The sequence below is a fragment of the Acomys russatus genome, chromosome 13, assembly GCF_903995435.1.
Source record: "Acomys russatus chromosome 13, mAcoRus1.1, whole genome shotgun sequence".
NCBI lineage: Eukaryota > Metazoa > Chordata > Mammalia > Rodentia > Muridae > Acomys > Acomys russatus.
In genome coordinates this window covers 47,005,239-47,024,201 of record NC_067149.1, presented here as the reverse complement: position 1 = coordinate 47,024,201, position 18,963 = coordinate 47,005,239, and the positions used below count along the sequence as shown (strand labels likewise).

Below are 18,963 nucleotides of genomic sequence, written 5' to 3'. Positions count from 1 at the left end.
ATATAAAACCAGAAAATGTCATAAGACAGCTTTCTTTTTTTAATTTTTAATTTTTTAATATTATTAAGTTCAAGATATGAAAGAAGGTAGCTGGGCATGATAGCTCTCACCTTTAATCCCAGCCCTTGGAAGGCAAAGGCAGGCAGATAATCTGAGTTTGAGGCCAGACTTGTCTATAGAGTGAGTGTCCGGAGAGGGAGGGCTACACAGAGAAACCGTGTCTCAAAATAAACAAATAAATAACCAACAGAATTCTTAGGACCAGGGCTGGGTCAGAAGGTTTGGTGAGGAAGAGCGATTGCTATGTCAGCATGAGGGCCTGGGTTTAATTCTCTACAGCTCATGTAAGAAGCCAGGGGCGGCTGCATGCCTCTGGGGTCCCAGTGCTGTTGGGACGTGGGCAGGAGGATCACCAGGGCTTGCCGCCTGCCAGCCTAGCTTCACGTTCAGTGAGAGCCAGTCTCCAGGGAGTAGGGCAGAAAGTGATAGAACAGCACACCCAGCATGGACCTTTGCAAACATGAAAATACAACACACACATATCCTGGACTCACTGGGTGTGGCTGCATACACACCTGTGATCCTAGCACTTAGAAAACAGAGGAAACAAGATCAGGAGTTCAAGACCAGCCTTGGCTATATAGGCAGTTTGGGCCAGCCTGAGGTAATAGGACCCCCCAACCTCACTCAAACTCTTGCTTGCTCTTGCTCACGTGCACTTGTGCGTGCACACTCACACTCTCTCTCTCTCTCTCTCTCTCTCTCTCTCTCTCTCTCTCTCATTTTCATACAAATGCTTAGAAGCAATAGAGATATAATGAAGATGATTAAAAGGAAATACTTGTGTTAAAATAGCTTTGTGGAGATTGCATTGTATTTTTTATATATGAGTTACCTATTCAGATTTTTAGATTAGAGCGTATACATTTTCATTTAAGTCCAATGTTTATGTTTTGTGATGTGTGTAGTTGATAAATAGATGACATTAAAAAAAGAACCTCTCTAATGTCTTGACATTGATGGAACTCATAGACGTCCAGGAACTGTGCCTGGGAGAAGGGCGTGTACTATGATGTCCAAGCCTAGCTTTTTAACATAAAGATTTTATGAAACTTTTGTTTGAAAAAGAAAAACAGAAGCATACCACTAAGATTTGAGTTTGCTTTGCAGTAGCAATAGGAGGTTGCTTTTCCCCTTATGCTTTGCATACTGACCCTGCTGTGATCCATCTGCTCTGGAGGTGGAGGCATGGCAGAGTGAAGTGGTGTTCAGGTGATGGATGCTGCCTGCTCTGGTTGAACTGTAATTTCCTTTTCCATCTTTCCCCTTAAGGCAGCGGTTCTCAACCTGTTGGTTGCAACCATCGGAAAAATCATATTTCTGATGGTCTTATAAACTGAGATACACTACTGAGTAGCAAATTATAGTTAGGAAGTAGCAGCAAAATTAATTTTATGGTTGGGGGTCACCACAATGCAAGGAAATGGTATTAAATGGTTACAGCATTAGGAAGGTTGAGAACCATTGCTCTAAGGGTTTCCGGAAACTATTTAGAGACAATAAATGAAGATTAAAAATTTGTTTGTTGAATAAGCTTAGTTTTTGGTAAGGAGCACCCAGTATTAGATGACCCAAAAAGATTAGTATGTCTTGTCTTACTTACTGTTTGATGAGCCTAGGAACTCAGGGCTGCTAGACAGTGCTTTACCACAAAAGCACCCTCATCTCTACCTTACGTAAAATAAATGTTGAACTTAGTTTCCTATATTGTGACACAAACCTGCCAGAGGTCCAGCTCAGAGTTAATTGTGAATTCTTTCTTACTCACAGTGTTGTGTTTTGTTTTCCAGATTGGCCAGGTGAAACAGGAGTTGTCTAGAAAGGACACAGAACTACTAGCCCTACAGACAAAGCTAGAAACTCTCACAAACCAGTTCTCAGACAGTAAGCAACATATTGAGGTGCTGAAGGAGTCTCTCACTGCTAAGGAACAAAGGGCTGCCATCTTGCAGACGGAGGTAAAGAGTGTTGTGATTTGTGTAGAATCCAGTTCATTCCTAATTTTATCTTTTTATGTATTTGTATGTTAGAGTCATGTGATCATTTATTGTACTAAAGCAACCATTTTTGTTTTTGTTGTTATATCTAATTAAAACAAATGCTATTTCTTTAAAATTTTTCAGAATTCTTTTGTGGTTGTTAGGTTTATTGAGACAGGGTTTCTGTGTGTAGCCTTGGTTGTCCTGGAACTCACAGTGATCTGCCTGCCTCTGCCTCCCAAGTGCTGGGATTACAGTTGTGCCCCACCATGCCCGCATCTGTACTTCAAACTGTTTTAAATTATTCAAATAAAAAGATAGTTACAAATAATATATCTGATTCATTTAGATTTAGGAGCAGTAATTCTTATTATCCAGCATAAATTATGAATGTCAGTGATCTCTGTTAGTTTGGATTTTGTGTAAAGTGCTCATTATATGTCTGTATGTATATACATGTGCTGTGTACATGCATGTGTATGCATTTGTGTTAGAAGGTCAGATGACAACTCTTTGGGAGGTGGTTGTCTCCTGCCACCATGGTGTTCATGCTAGTATCTCAACTCTATGAGCTATCTTGCCGGCTCTGATGGCATAATTTTTAAAAAAGTTCTGCTCATTATATTTTTATTGGGCTGAATTTGGATATATTTAAAGAATTGCAAATATGAAATACTTTGGAAAATATTGCTTTCAATTCTTCTCATTTATAAAGAGGGTTTTCATTTTGATAACTTGAATATGCATTACCATAAAAATTCAGAAGGCGGTACCAGTTCTTAAAGTGAGCTTTACTTCCATGTTGCTACTGTTAGCTTGGGATGGAAGCCATTGATCAAGCAGTTGGTTAACGACAATACAAACATTTAAAAGCTTGTCATGGTCTGATAAATAACATTTCTCTTGTCAATCCATTCTTCTTTGTATCCAGCCTGAACAATGTCTGGGTCTTACACAGATGGCGTGGTGGCATACGCCTTTAATCCCAGCGCTGGTTGTGCTAGACCTCTCTGTGTAGAACAGGATGGATGGCCGTGCACTCACAGAGATCCATCTGCATGTACCTCCTGGGTGCAGAAATTAATGGTACATGCCACTCTGTTTGGCTTGTAACACTTTGATTTGATATCAGTTTTTTGTTTGTTTGTTTGGGTTTCTTTTTGTTTTTCAAAACAGGGTCTCTGTGTAGCCATGGCTGTCCTGAACTTACTTTGTAGACCAGGCTGGCCTCAAACTCACAAAGAGTCACTTGCTTCTGTCTCCCAAGTGCTAGGATAACAATTGTTTTATTTGCTCCTGCATTAGTTGCTTTGGTTTCCTTGTGACCATAGCACTTAACAGAAACAGTGTAATAGAGGACAGGTTTGTTTTGGCTTATAAGTTCAAAGAGTTTCAGTTTATCATGGTGGGGAGGGCATAATGGGACAGTTGTTCATGGTGGTGTGAGCATGTGTTAAGGATTCAGAGAATGCAAAGAAATACAGCCTCCAGTATGACCCTCATAGGCAGAATTCTGAAAGATGGAGTCATTCATATCACTGATGTAAAAGGTACTGATGGATGTTGAGCTAGGAAAGCTGCCAAGCTAGATATTGATGTGGGATTTTACTTCCAAAAGCTTAAAGTATTTCCAAGAGATTACACTGGCATCACAACATGTACATTAATGTGAGGAGAGGGAGCCTCAGTAGAGCTAGTGTGGTCCTGGCAGCCAATGCACTTTTTAGTCCTGCATTTAATTATTTTTATTTCATGTACATTGATGTTTTGACTGCATGTTTGCCTGTGTAAGGATGTCAGATTCAGGAGTCATAGGTGGTTGTGAGCCGCCATAGTGAGTCCTGGGAATTGAACCTGGATCCTTTAGAAGACCAGCTAGTGCTCTTAACTGCCGAGCCATCTCTTCAGCCCTCAGTTCTTGCAGATTTTATAAGGTATGCTAGCATGAAGGATGATGAATGGTGATGGAGGTTCCACTCAAGAGGAGCCAGTATTGGAGGCAGGCGGGCACTCTGTATTCCCGAACTGCTGAGCTCCCATCTGTGAAGAATGCAGTTAAAACTAAATTCTTCATATCCTGACTCATGTTCAATAAACAGAGACTGGCTCATGTAAAACAGACAAAACCCAAACAAATAAAGTTATATACTTCTACCATTCAGTGGTCTATAGTAAGCATTTCCATTTCAAAATAGAGGAATGGGGACATAAAAACGAAGGCTGTGACCAAAACACAGGGAGGCAAACATTAAGTCCTGTAGTTCCATACCCAACATCTGGAGTATGTGGTGGTATGTTCTGAGCCCACCTTGGCCTGGAGACTCTTAACCTTGCATTCCCCACATGCGGGCCTCTCTCTTGGTCTGGCTTTATTTGGTGCATGTAACTTTACTAAACAGATGTTTCACATTTCTGGCATTTCCAGTGTCTTGGCATATCCATTGCATCTCAGTTTATTCTTAAAGTTTCTTCCCTCACCCTGTCATGGCTCCCTGAAGAGAATTGTACCCTGCTTACATTTCCTGGTCTTTCAGGCTTTTCCCCTAAAATTTTGATGGAATTCTCCATGTATCTTGTATCCTGCATGCCTGCAAAACAAGTACCATATGGTTAATACCAGAGTCTACCACTGGCTAAGCAGTAGTCAAGTCCCACTGGATCATGGCTTTAGTGTTCTTTGAGTGCCTGCGTAGTTAAAACAGTTCCTTAGGCAGCTGTGTGCAAATAGAGCACCCCAGATTACTAGGATTTGAAAGAGTTTTCTGTTTTTCGCTCTGAAGCCTTAGATAGGTGTGGTCTTGACAAGTCCTGAAATGCCTTTAAGGAACCTTTCCCACTGTCCTGCTGCACATCACTGGGATTCTCTTTAATGACTAACTCTTTGCTGCCTTAAGTCAGACTGCACATTTTTCACATTTTCTGCTCTGCTCACTGTCAACCTGGCTCAAAAGCAGCCAGCAAAATTTCTGAAGAGAAATTAGTATCTTAGCTTTGAATTTGGCCTCCATCAAAATTTTAGCACCCTGGCAAAGCGTAGACAAGTTCTTTGTAGGAATAGAACACAAATGTCTTTTTATCCAGTTCTATAGTATGGTGGTTTGAATGAAGAATATCCTTTATAGGCTCATGTGTTTGAATCTTGGTACACAATTTGCGATGCTGTCTGGGAAGGTCATGGAACTTTGTGGGGAGACAGTATGTCCCTGAGGACTGGCGTTGTGGCTTTATAGCCAGCTCCTGTTCTCTCTATTTCCTGTGTGGGATGAAATGTGATTTGTTTCCGGATTGCCAGGATGGCCTTGCACTCCTGCTACTGTACCTTCCCTGTTCCGATGGGGTGATTGTATCCTCCTGGGAAGTGTAAGCTACAATAAATGCTTTTCTCCTCTAAAATTATCTAAGCATCGTTTATGGCAGCAATGGAAAATAACTAATGCACACACTGCCTGTGTTCTCATTTGAAGCCTCTGAGTCCAGTCTTTGCTCTCTGTTTTCTGGTCCCATTCTCCCACTAGACTATCCCGCTAGGTTCTGCTTATAGCATTCTAGGGCTTCTCTTGGTTTGCATCTCTAAACCTTTCTAAACTCTCCCCACCAACTCAAAAGACCCATGAACCACACGATCAGCCTTGTGATAGGAACAGCCCTAAATCTCAGAATCAGTATTCTGTCTGTTAACGTTGTGTCACTATCATAGTAACTGATAGAAACAACTTAAGAGGAGGAAAGAATCCATGATGGCAGGAAAGGCACAGCAGAACAACTCAGATGTAGCTGTAGGATTCTTGGTAGAGGCTGTTCACGTCGTTGTGGGCTATGAAGCAGAGCATGATGGTAACCAATGGCCATTACAGCTTTCAGATGCTTGCCCCTACAGATCTCCTTGTCTTCTCTGTGTCCTGCCTCTTAAAGTTTCCACAGACTGGCCAAATAGCACCACCAGCTGGGGGATACATTTCACAACATGTGCCTCTGGGAGACCTTCAGATTCAAACCATAATAAACTAGAGAACAAGTGTTCAGATACATGAGCTGATGGGGAGTTTCTCATTTAAACTGCCCCACCTCCAAAATGGACCAAAGGACATGTATGTTACATTCCAGCAAAGAATTTGTCTGCGTTTTGCCAGGGTCCTGAAAATTTGATTGAGGCTCTATAATATTAGCATGAATTAGATAATGTATTTTTGTCAGTTTTTATCGTGGAGGCTTAGATGAATTATTAATATACTATGTTTGCTTGACACATGTTCTTACTCTCACTGATACCCTGTGTATTATCAATAATTCTTCTATTTTATGTGTACTTTCTGTTCCTAAATTATGAGGCTATACTTATCTTTTTGTTTCGAGATTGAGAAAACTGTTTTAAGGTAGAAATACATATGTCCTATGTACATGAGTAATTTCAGTTTGCATTTCCACTGTTAGTTTTTCTATATTTTTCAGTTATTGCTTTGGGAACTCTTAAATTATATTCATTTAATGTTATAGAGTGGTATTTGTAGGCTCTTTTCAAAGTGCAGTCATTGCCAGGTGTTGTGGTTTGGATCTGAAATGTTCCCACAGGTTCATGTGTGTGTGTACACTTGTTTGCCGGCTGTGGGAGCTGTTAGGGAAGATTGTGTTACCATGAGGGGGGAGCCCTTCTTGGGTAGACCAATGAGGTTAGGCCTGGAGGTTTTGTAGCCTGGGCCCACTTGTCCCTCCCTGTTCTCCACTTTGCCAATCTTACACTCTGTGTACAGCAGATGCAGTGTAACCAGCAGCCACTTATTCCTGCACCCCAGTGGGCTGTATCTACTCTTAAACTGCAGACAAGACCCTCTTCTTCCCTTGCTTTGTTCTGTATTTTGTTATGACAAGGAGAAAAGTGACTAATGTTATCTGTTTATGTTCAGCAGCTAGACTCCCGTTCTTGTCAACATTAAATATTGTTTTCTTGAGTTTTTGACAACTGTTTATCTTATAGACAGAAATGTTTTGAAATAAAATTTATGATTTCTAAGTATTTTCTCATCTATGACTTGACTTTTCATTGACTTATATCATAAGAAATCTTATTTAGTGTACTAGCATTTTCCTATTGATGTTTATTTTGTAATGTCAATAACTGGAAAATACTCAGTTCTATTTTAAGGTTTTTTTTTTTTTTTTTTTTTTTTTTTTTTTTTTTTTTTTTTGGTTTTTCGAGACAGGGTTTCTTAAGGTTTTATTTTATATGTGTAAGTGTTTTATCTGCACATATGTCTGTGTGCCACATGTGTGAAGGGCCCATGGAGGCCAGAAGAGTGTCGGAAACCCTGGAATGAGAATTACAAATGATCGTGCTGGGTATCTGACTTGGGTCTTCTAGAGTAACAAGTAGGGCTCTTAACTGCTAAGCCATCTCAGTTCTCATGGGTCTTTCCTTTAAGTTTTGTTAGTATAAAACAGTGGTTCTCAGCTTGTATGTCATGACCTCCTCGGTGTGACTCTTTCACAGGAATTGCTTAAGACCATCAGAAAACAGACATTTACATTATGATTTATAACCATGGCAAAACCAGTTATGAAGTTGCAACAAAAATAAATTTATGTTTGAGGGTCACCACAACATGGGGAACTGCAGTACAGTATAACAACATTAGAAAGATTGAGAGCCATTGGTATAAAAATTACATTTAGTCTTAGATTAGTCCCCGTCTCTCAACACACACACACACATAGTCATGAACGAATTTGAAATATTTTAAACAATTCTGTTGTTCTTCCTATATTTTTAAGAAAATATGTGTCTTATGTAAAAGCTTAATTTTTAAATTTTATTTTATGAGTACGGGTATTTTATATGTATGTCTGTGTTCCACTTTCATGTCAGGTGCCCACAGAGACCAGAAGAGAACGTATTGAATCCCCTAAAACTTCAGTTACAGACAATTGTGAGCTGCCATGTGGTACTAGGAATCAAACCCAAGTCTTCTGGAAGAGCAGAGAGTGTTCTTAACCACTGAGCCATCTTTCCAGCCCCCATACAAGGCTTCTTCAATGGACTTGCTACTTTAAATTAACAAACTTCTTCCTGCCTTTATCCCTGGAGAGCTGGGGTATTTCAGGGGTGTTAGGTGAGGGCCAGCTATCCAGGGGCTACTGCTCGGTTTGTCATAGAAAGAAGGTCCGTGCAAACACAGTGGAAGTGAGCAGGCAGTGGGGAATGGTTTCTACCAGAAAAGTGAGAAGACAGGTGTAGATCATGTGGTCACAAGCTTGAGTGACCATGGAAATGGCCACAGCCTGAAACAGGAATAAGAACCACAGAACCTTGACAGTGAAAGTGACAGACACGAGAAGGCTTCAAAAAAACTTCAAATGGAAGAGGACCAGCAACAGGGAGGGGGCAAAAAAGGAAAAAAAAAAAGAAAAAGAGATAGACTTTATATAAAGTTTCCATCAAAGGGATGGAAGGGGTCCCAGAGGCGAGAGTCTGCCCAGGGCCTCTGGTTTGCACTGTCTAGAGACTGCTGGGATCATTTTCCTTCCTAACTTCCCTTTCTTCTCTCGGATTGGTCTTTCCCTTGCCAGCATTTCTAAAGGGTTCACTGAGTAGCTCCCTTGGGAAAGGGTTGCACAACCCTTGGAGCAAGGGTTGGCTCATCTTAAAGTGACAAGTTCACTTTCCAGATGTGCCCAGGTTCTCCTGACGCTCTTCAGGATCACATGAGTGTGCTACCATATCTGGCGTGTGTGTGTGTGTGTGTGTGTGTGTGTGTGTGTGTGTGTGTGTGTGGTGAGAGGCATCTACTGGGAGAATGGGACACAAATGTTTTTTCATCTCAGATAGGGAACTGACAAGACCAAAGTAACAGTTCAAAAATTGTGAACCAGTTAATTTATTTGATGTACTTAGAAGAGCAGGAAGAACTCAGGGCAGCTCGATCGCTGAAAAGCCCACCCCTGCTCACAACCCTGAGCCCTCTCTGCATGGCAGGTCACACACTCTCCTTCAGTAGCTTCAGGGCAGCTCGATCGCTGAAAAGCCCACCCCCGCTCACAAACCCGAGCCCTCTCTGTATGGCAGGTCACACACTCTCCTTCAGTAGCTTCAGGGCAGCTCGATCGCTGAAAAGCCCACCCCCGCTCACAAACCCGAGCCCTCTCTGTATGGCAGGTCACACACTCTCCTTCAGTAGCTTCAGGGCAGCTCGATCGCTGAAAAGCCCACCCCCGCTCACAAACCTGAGCCCTCTCTGTTTGGCAGGTCACACACTCTCCTTCAGTAGCTTCAGGGCAGCTCGATCGCTGAAAAGCCCACCCCCGCTCACAAACCTGAGCCCTCTCTGTTTGGCAGGTCACACACTCTCCTTCAGTAGCTTCAGGGCAGCTCGATTGCTGAAAAGCCCACCCCCGCTCACAAACCCTGAGCCCTCTCTGTATGGCAGGTCACACACTCTCCTTCAGTAGCTTCGCTAGTTTGCTCTAGGAAGTTCCCCTGGCAGGAACTTCACTCTGTAGTATAACCTTGGGGAGTGGCCTTGTGAACCTTGTAAGTTCCAGCTTTCCCAGATGTAAGTTTACTTCTTGGGTCTTAAGAGCCTTTCTCTAGTAGGGGATGTTTGAACCTGTAGAAAATTCCTATAAAATAATGGGGTGCTAGGGGTTGAGCCCTCAGTGCTTCCTGTGAGCCAGGAAAGCACTCTACCAAATGAGCTATACCCTGAGCCCTGAAGCTACTGAAAGTCTGAATTTGGAGCTTAATAAGTATTGACAGGTCTGATTTGTAAAAGCTCCTTGGGGCCTTTTGTAACTTGGAGTATTGAGCAGGCCATGAGCATGGAGTTCTGAGAATGAGCTGTGTGGCTCTCGTCCCAACATTGATCTATTCAAGATCTCTTAGAGCAGAAGAGGTTCTTGTTCCCTTCAGTAGGCGAAATTAACCAGTCTCCTTCACAAAGGTGGAAGCTATCTTTGGCTCTTCTCTCTCATTTTTCCTTTTTATAGGCAATAAAATACAAACTTCTAGACCTGACCCTGATGTGGACCTACCTTTAGCCTTCTCTCCCATGACTTCCTTCCTGTTCTTAGCCTTAGCTGTCCTGTGTGTAGCTTCTTGAGAAGTTAACATCTGTTCTGATCACCATTATTTATGGTCCCTTCACTCTGAAAGCGTCCCTGTAACCTTCCTCACCACTCACCATTGCTCATCCTTCACAGGTTACCCAAGCTTCTCCAGCCTCTAGTGCCTAGTATCAGCTCTTCAAGCTGAGCTATTCTTTTTCTTAAACTTATGTGTCTAGTGTATGTGTGTAGAGGTAAGAGGACAACTTGGTAAGTCAGTCTGCCCCCAATGTGTGGTCTGGGGATTGAGCTCAGGTTGTCAGGCTTGGTCACTATCCACTGGGCCATCTCTCCAGTCCCTATTCTGTACTTTTAGAAAATACTGTACTTCACTTCCATTACTCCCTCTAAAATATTATATGCTCCATGATGCTGCGGTCTTCTCCGTTAGGTTCTAAGTTCTGCAAAAGTTGAAACTAGCAATTGTCTTTGTGTTGCAGTGACCAGAAGGCTGTGAGCATAGTTTTTCTGGAACATAAATATTGATCATTATTTTCTCCTCTTTACAAGTTTTTATTGACTTTCACTTGTGTCTCAGTTAGGGTTTTATTGTTGTGAAGAGACAATGAGTAAGGCAACTCTTATAAAAGAAAACATTCAGATAGGGGCTGGCTTACAGTTAAGAGGTTTAGTCCATTGTCATCATGGCAGGAAGCATGGCATAGTGCACGCAGACATGGTGCTGGAGAAGGAAAAGAGAGTTCTACATCTTGATCTGCAGGCAGCCAGAAAGAAATTGTCCTCTCTAGGCAGCCAGGAGGAGGTTCTGATTCCACACTGTGTGGACTTGAGCATTGGAGACCTCAAAGCCCACCCCAACAGCGATGCACTTCCTCCAACAAGACCACACCTATTCCAACAAGGCTGCATCTCCTAACAGTGCCATCCCTGTTGGCCAAACATATTCAAAACCACTTCAGTTTGCAAACAGGATAAAATTAAGCACCGTATTTGGCAGTTGGGGCCTTTTAAATATGTCCTTTTAGGCTTATCTCATGTCCTTATTTTGCTTTGTGCTCAGTTATTGCAAATGAGTTTACTAAAACATGCTGTATTGGGTAGTTGCATTTTTCAGTATTCTCTTTCCTTTTCTAGAATGCCTGTTCCACCTTCTGTTTTATACCTAGTAAGGGTCTTCTGTCAGCTAGTTCCCAGTTCAAATGTTGGCTCTTTCAGCAGCCATTCTGACTGAGAAAGCTCTTTAGAGGAAGGCTACGGACTCCTGTGTACTGCCTCTGCTTTTTATTTGATATCCTTTGAATATGGTAAATTTGGAATGTAAATTCTAATCATTTTACTACTTATTTTGTAATTTTAAAAATAAAGTAGTTTAACTCCCTTTAATCCCTGTGTTATTATATTTGAGATATGGCAACTCTATTCCAAGGAGTTCTATTCCTCCTCTTTCTGTTTCATTCATCGTTTGTAAATCTTCTGTTCTTAGGTGGATGCTCTCCGATTGCGTTTGGAAGAAAAGGAGACTATGCTAAATAAAAAAACCAAACAAATTCAGGATATGGCTGAAGAGAAGGGCACACAAGCTGGAGAGATACACGACCTCAAGGACATGTTGGATGTGAAGGAGCGGAAAGTCAATGTTCTTCAGAAGAAGGTGAGCCAAGGGGCTCTGAGCACAGCGGCGCACGTGCGCTGCACTGCGCCACTCTCCTCCTGCTGCAGGAGGTAGACTGCTCAGTGTGCTCAGTCTTATTTTTTGTTTGTTTTTGTTTTTCAAGACAGGGTTTCTTTGTGTAGCCCTGGCTGTCCTGGACTCACTTTGTAGACCAGGCTGGATTTGGACTCACAGACATCAGCCTGCCTCTGCCTCCCGAGTGCTGGGAGGCACCCAGCTTTTGTATTCAGTCTTTAATGAGGTCTGCATTAAGTATCCTTCCTATCTTTCAGTAGGAGTTTTCATCCTGTTTCTCAAAAATGTCTTAGAAATTGATACAGACCTGAGTTTGAATAGCACCACAGTCCACCTTAGCGAATCAACGAGTTTTATGAGGGTTACATGCAAGAATGTGGGTGAGGGATTACCTTCAGGAGTAGAAATAACTCAAACAGAGGTGCATCACCACAAGCTCAGCCCTGCACTGGTGAGCGCTAGAAACCTAGATCACACCGTACAACCTGCAGGTGGCTCAACAAGTTGGAGACCATCTCTTCATTGTGGCTCAGTTGAAATAAACAAATTAAAAAAAAAAAAGAAAAGAAAAAAAAATACATTTTTTTTTTTTTTTTTAAAGAGAGAAATAAAGCATAAAGAGCAAATGTAAAGACCAAATCTGGCCCCTTGAGGGAGAAGAACTACAAGATGGAGGCATAGAAAGCGTCTCCAATAAAAATAATGGTAAAAACTCCTTAAAAATCTTGGAGAAAATGAGACAACTAAGTATAGGAAGCATTTAGAACCTCAAATACACATTGACCATAAAAGTACTTTGCCACAATATATTATAGTATCTGCTTAATTTCCATGTGTCTTAGCCATTTCTGTGCCTGTCTGTCTGTCTGTCTCTGTCTCTCCCGCCCCAATCGCTCTGCCTGCCTGCCTACCTACCTACATACCTAGGCAGAGTAGCATGTAGCCAAGATTGTCCTTGTACTAACTTTGTGGTCCAGCATGACCCAAAATTCTTGTTTCTCCTGCCTCTTTCTCCCAAAATGCTGACATTGTAGGCCTGCACTACTCTGCTTGATTTGTCTTATTTTTTACTTCCTATAATCTCTTACCTAAGCAAATAGAACCCCAGAACTATTTACCAAGTTGTATGGAAGTTGGTTTAAATTCCATTTCCAGAGCCATGAAAATTATTTAAAGTTGACAGGTCATTTCTAGGACTGAACTCTCTAATGATGCTCATCTCTCTGAAATTCAAACTTTCTTCCTTAAGTGGCCAGTAGTTCCATCTATTGTTCAGCCTCAACTTTATAATGGGACACTCTTTCTCATATCATAAAATAAAAGTGGGCCTCATTTTTCTTAGTAGTGCCAGTGCCTGGCATGCTATGGGAAATTATTAATTGTTTACTGATATACAACTCTGAATGTGCCCAGTCTTGTCTGATCTCATAAGCCAAGCAGAGGCAGGCCTAGCTAGTTAGTACTTGGGTAGGAGAAATCAGTAATTCTTTTGGGTAAATGAATGCATTTAAGTGTGGGAAAAGAAATGAATGACCATAATAAGAAGTTTCATTGAAAACACTTGCTGTTTAGATAAAGGGTGTTTTAAAAATCTAAACACTAACATACAAGAACAGTTTTTCCTGTATTCAGCTGATTTGGTCTTTTGTCTAGTTGCCATGTTCTTTGTCCTTTGATTTGTAAGGAAGTCTCTCCTGGCATCCACAGTGGCATCATCCTATTTTGTATGGATCCATTGCAGTCCCTCTGAGCACTGCTGTCTTTGCACCTCACAGCTTACCTTCTTTTGTTAGGGATTTGCTTATCTTGTGTATGTCCATAGGATGTTTGTCTTTTCTCTGTTGTAGTGTAAAATTCTGGCTGTAGTAAGGGTTTAGCATATCATTTTGAAACAATTAAGTTTAAATTATTTCTACAGAGCACACATATACCCACATCATAGTTTGTTTATGCCTTAAATAATTTTTATTGTGCCAAGTTCTACCCTTTTTAATGATTTTTTTTCCTTAAATGTGTATGTATATTTAGATTGAGAATCTTCAGGAGCAACTGAGAGATAAAGAAAAGCAGATGAGCAGCTTGAAAGAACGAGTCAAGTCTCTACAGGCGGATACCACCAACACAGACACAGCTCTCACGACTCTGGAGGAGGCTCTTGCAGATAAAGTGAGCGACTGGCCTGGCTCTACTTCCTCATTATTCTACAATTGGCTATACATATAGAGGATACTTTCTTTCCATGGAAAGAGTTCTTTTTGCTGCTGATGTGCATAGTATAAGGTGGAGAGACAATCTAGTTACTATTAGAATTTAGCACCAACTTCTGGGCAAGGTTGGTTGCATACCAAAAGACCATTACACATGTCTTCCCTTTGTTGCTGTTTTCTGAAGGAAAAGAAAGTTCATTATTTGATTAACTAGATGTGCAGGGTACTGGACATTGATTATTAGGATGTTGTCCCAGACTAGCTGTCCTTTGTTACCTTCCCACCACATGGTGTAGTTATGGATTTTATTCATGAATATTACATCTTTACTAGTTTTCTATACTTGGCTTACTCCTAAATAAAATTTAAATTTATAACACACACACACACACACACACACACACACACACACACACACACGTCTGCCTGCTTGCTTGCTTGTCTGTTTATCTATCTATCTATCTATCCATCCCCACACATCACACACATATATATATATGCTTTACCTGCATTTATATCTGTGCATCCCATGTATACCTTATATTCCCAGAGGTCAAAGAAGGCATTGGATGTCCTGGTACTGGAGTTGTAGACAGTTGTGAGCTGCCATGTGGGTGCTGGGAATTGAACCTGAGTCCTCTAGAAGAGCAGCCAGTGTTCTTAACCACTGAGCCACCTCTTAGCCCTTTGGCTTATAGTACTTTATTTTATCTTTATGAACATAGTTGACTTTTTAAGGAATGGTTGAATGAAGAAATGCTCTAAACCATCTTAGAAGGTATTTAAAAGAATCTCTTTATGGTGTTTTTGTTTGTTTCTTGCTCTTTTGTTGTTTATTTTTAGAAGTGGGGTTTGTTTTGTGATGTAGTTCTCATGTGACTTAGGCCAGCCTCAGGCTTGCTGCGTCACTCAGTGTATTAGTCAATTCTCTAGAGGAACAGCATTTATAAAATGAATCTGCCATCTATCTATCTATCTATCTAGGATTTATTAGAATGGCTTACAAGCTGTGGTCCTGCAAATCCACAATGGAAGGTTTAAGAATCCAGTAGTTGTTCAGTCTACAACACTGCCTGTCTCAGCTGGTCTTCAGTATATGCCAGGATCCTGAAAAAGAAATGCACTTGCTAGTGAGAGTGGGAACAAGCAATGCAAACAGAGCTAGTTTCCTTTTTCCATGCCCTTTATATAGGCTGCCAGCAGAAGGCGTGGCCTAGGTCAAAGGTGGATCTTCCCACCTCAAAAGGTCTGGGTTAATGTTGTATTTTTCTGCCTCAAAGATCTGGATTAGAAGTTGGTCTTTCCACTTCAAATGATTTAATTAAGGGAAAAAGATCCTTCACTGGTCTGCCCTGCCATTTGTGCTTTAGTTAATTACAGATATCTTAAAGTTGACAATCAAGACTAGCCATTAGACTCAGGGCGATCTATAACTCTTGATGCTCCTACCTCCAATTCCTAAGTGTTGAGAAGAAAGGATTATCCTATCATGCTGTGCTTTCCTACAGACAACTGGATTCTTTTTAGAGTCATAAGACAACACTCCTTGGGTCATTTGGACTCAGGATGCTTTGACCTGCTTGCCAGAGTGAATGCATGTTCTGTGTATATATTTTTAATTACCGAGAAATACACTTAAATTGCTTTAGCCTTCACACTTCCTGAGAACCTGGCAGCAGAAGTTTTAATTTTTATATGGCTTCTTTGCTCTCTTTTATTTAAGATCGGTGTATCATTTCTCTCCCACATTTGATCTATAAGTTAGGAGTAATTCCTATTGTTTTGTAGGTAGTGTGTGTTAGTATTATTATAGTGAAAAAATATGTATTACTTACTGTCCTAAGGGCATACATATCAGTTTGTAGTTGCTTGGAAATTTAATTTAAATAGGAATGTTTTAAGAGAATTCTTTAGTGATATCTAGTAATATTTGAAATGATAGGAACCTGACTGTTCATATTTAAAAATAAACAAAGTTGGGAATTACTGGTTATGATAGGAAAAATGAGTTCTTAGAAAAGTGAATTCTTGAGGAGTTTATAGTGACTTTTTAAGAGATTACAAGAGTTTGAGTTTTATCAGAGGAAACAGAGTATGTTACATGATGTAAGAGAAGTGGAGTACCCTCATGCCTGGTGTGCTTTCTTCCCAGGAACGGACAATTGAGCGCTTAAAGGAGCAGCGGGACAGAGATGAGCGAGAGAAGCAAGAGGAGATTGATACCTACAAGAAAGATCTCAAAGACTTGAAAGAAAAAGTCAGCATGTTGCAAGGAGACCTCTCAGAGAAGGAGGTTAGGATCTCCAGATGAGTGACTCAGCTTGTTTCATCATTGCACTGTGTAATCTTCGCTGTGTGCACGATGCTGACCACCAAGAAAGATTTTCTTAGTACTCAGTGGCAGGCTTTCTAGTCGCTCAGGAACCTGCGAGGGCCACAGTAGATTGGCTCATCATCTCACTCTTTTACTGCCTTGAGCTCTGTCCTAAGAGTAGGTTTCTTATGGGATTCTGATCCTCACGCAGATCCTAGAGTGACTGAAGCCCACTTACATTTGGAGAAACACTGCTAACAGTAAGAAAAGTGGCACACAGAAGAAGGAAATCTAATTATAACCGCTATTAGAAACATGATGGCCTATTACTTAGTTGACTTCATGAATTTTGCCCTTATTTTTGAATAATCCTGTTAGTATAACGTAAAACGTTAAAATGTTGAGTGTTGTGTGATGAGTGATCCAGTGGGTTTGTCTGAGAACTTTAGGAAAATTTATACAAATAAGTCTCTACAAGAATTTCCTACTAAAAGAGGAGAAATACACATTTAAGTTAGTGTAGTCAGTAAGTTTGCCTACTTAAATTCTCAAAGCTCAGCCTCCATTTATTTTGTGAGAATAAATACATCAGGTTAGAATTATTGTTGTTTTTTGTTTTTTGTTTTTTGTTTTTTTTTAAGACTTATTTATTTATTATTATATATTGTTCTGCTTGCATGTATACATGTACACCAGAAGAGGGCACTTTGTGACTCACCATGTGGTTGCTGGGAATTGAACTCAGGTCCTTTGGAAGAGCAGCCAGTGCTCTTAACCTCTGAGCTATCGCTCCAGCCCCTCTTGTTCTGTTTCTGAGACAGGGGCTCCATATCTCAAGCTAGCCTTCAACTTCTCATCCTCCGGCCTCCACCTCCCAAGTCCTGCAATTACAGCTGTGTCCCATGCCTGGTCTTTGTGGTTCTGGAACTTGAACCCAACACTTGATGCATACTAGGCAAGCTCTTTACCTGAGCTGCATCTCCAGCCATTTTTAGGATCATTTATGTTATCTGTAGTTAGTACTGAGGATCAGCCTTATTTTAATTAATGTCTGAAAGCTAAACTAATGTCTGAAAGTTTTATAGTTCATGGATGTTCTTGAAATGGAAACTTCCAGACACTATGAATATAAGTTTAAAAAGTTAAACCTACATTTTGTTTTGTAGTATTTATTCCAAATATGTCTTAACTTTTAGGCTTCTCTCTTGGATCTCAAGGAGCATGCTTCTTCTCTGGCTTCCTCAGGACTGAAAAAGGACTCACGGCTCAAGACCCTAGAAATTGCTCTGGAGCAGAAGAAGGAAGAATGCCTGAAGATGGAATCACAGTTGAAAAAGGTTGAAGAAGTTCCCATTCTTACGTTTCTTTACATAAGAACATTGTAGATAGGTCTGAGTGGTTTTTTGTGGTGTTGTTTTTGTTTTTAAAGTTAACAATTGCAATGACAATACATATTTTACAATTATTTTATTTTTAATTGCTTAGAGGTATGTTTGGTCTTGTAGTTGTGATCAAACACCGAAGACAAACAGCATTAAAGTAGGGACTATTTCTTAAAATTTACAGTTTGAGAGGTTACAGTCCATGGCTAGATGATTTCTGCACTTTCAGTGTTTAGTGAAGCAGGGCATCGTGGTCACCAACAAAGCAGATAGGAATGAGGACAAGGTGTTGCTTTACGATCGTGTCCCTAGTGACCTACTTCCTCTACTGAGATCCTCTGAGTTCCCACCTCAGCACGTGCCATCACGTTATAGTTCTGTGATTATCCCACAGATAGATCAGAGCCACCTGATTGACTCACTCACTCCTCAGTCACTGTGGCATTGGCAATCTAGCCTTCAGTATATAAGTTTGGGAGGAGGAAGACTTTCCTATTCAGGAGGCACCTTCTAGAAAGTTCCTGCAGTCTGCTCTTTGCTCTTTCAGGGTTGCTTCTCTTTCCCTTTGTTCTTACCACGCTGTAGCTTCTCGTTACCCCAGTTTAGTCTAGATTAAATTCTTGCTTGTCACTAGAGTCTCTGAAGTCTGTGCTGTTTTGACAGGTTCATAATATGTATTGTACATTTTGATTGCTGTCACCTCTTTCTTTTCTGTCTCTTTTACCTGCCCCCAAGTCTCTTTCTCACATACATTTTTCTTTTTTTTCCTGGTTTATTTTTGTAACCCACTGAGTTCAAAGCCAGGTGTCTTAGTGTACTTTGTGTTGCTGTGATAAACACCGTGAGCACAGGCAGCAAGAGGAGGAAAGGATTTATTTCATACAGCTCGCAGCCCGTCACGGATAGATGTGAGGGCAGGAACTGAAGCAGAGGCCGTGGAAGGATGGTTGATTTCCATGGCTCACTGTACAGCTCAGGACTGTGTTCCCAGGGTGACAGTGCCCACATGGGCTGAGCCTTCCCACATCAACAGTAGTTAAGAAAACAGCACACAGACTGTAGGCAGCCTGATGGAGGCAGTCTCTCAGTTGAGAGTCCTTCTTTCTAGATGACTAACTTGATACCAAGTTGGTAAGAACAAACCAGCACACCATGGCTCTGTGCCCACAGCTTGGTGGTATTCTGTGGAACATATTGAGCTCATCAGTGCTGATCACAGTGTTTGCCACTCACCTGGAATCCATCAGTAGATCATAGTTCATCAGGATCAGGTAGGGCT

At 41.1% G+C, this 18,963-nt stretch overlaps 1 protein-coding gene across 10 annotated transcripts in view; it reads left to right on the top strand.

Annotated features, from left to right (window-relative positions):
• Positions 1 to 18,963, top strand: part of Erc1 (ELKS/RAB6-interacting/CAST family member 1) — a 259,649-nt gene that overhangs the window by 64,087 nt on the left and 176,599 nt on the right. For all 10 annotated transcript variants that reach the window (XM_051155233.1, XM_051155234.1, XM_051155230.1 and 7 more), the window contains 5 exons: positions 1,851 to 2,018; positions 11,578 to 11,745; positions 13,810 to 13,947; positions 16,141 to 16,281; positions 17,499 to 17,639. In XM_051155233.1, coding sequence (XP_051011190.1) covers positions 1,851 to 2,018; positions 11,578 to 11,745; positions 13,810 to 13,947; positions 16,141 to 16,281; positions 17,499 to 17,639 — 756 coding nt within the window. The remainder of the gene's footprint in view (positions 1 to 1,850; positions 2,019 to 11,577; positions 11,746 to 13,809; positions 13,948 to 16,140; positions 16,282 to 17,498; positions 17,640 to 18,963) is intronic.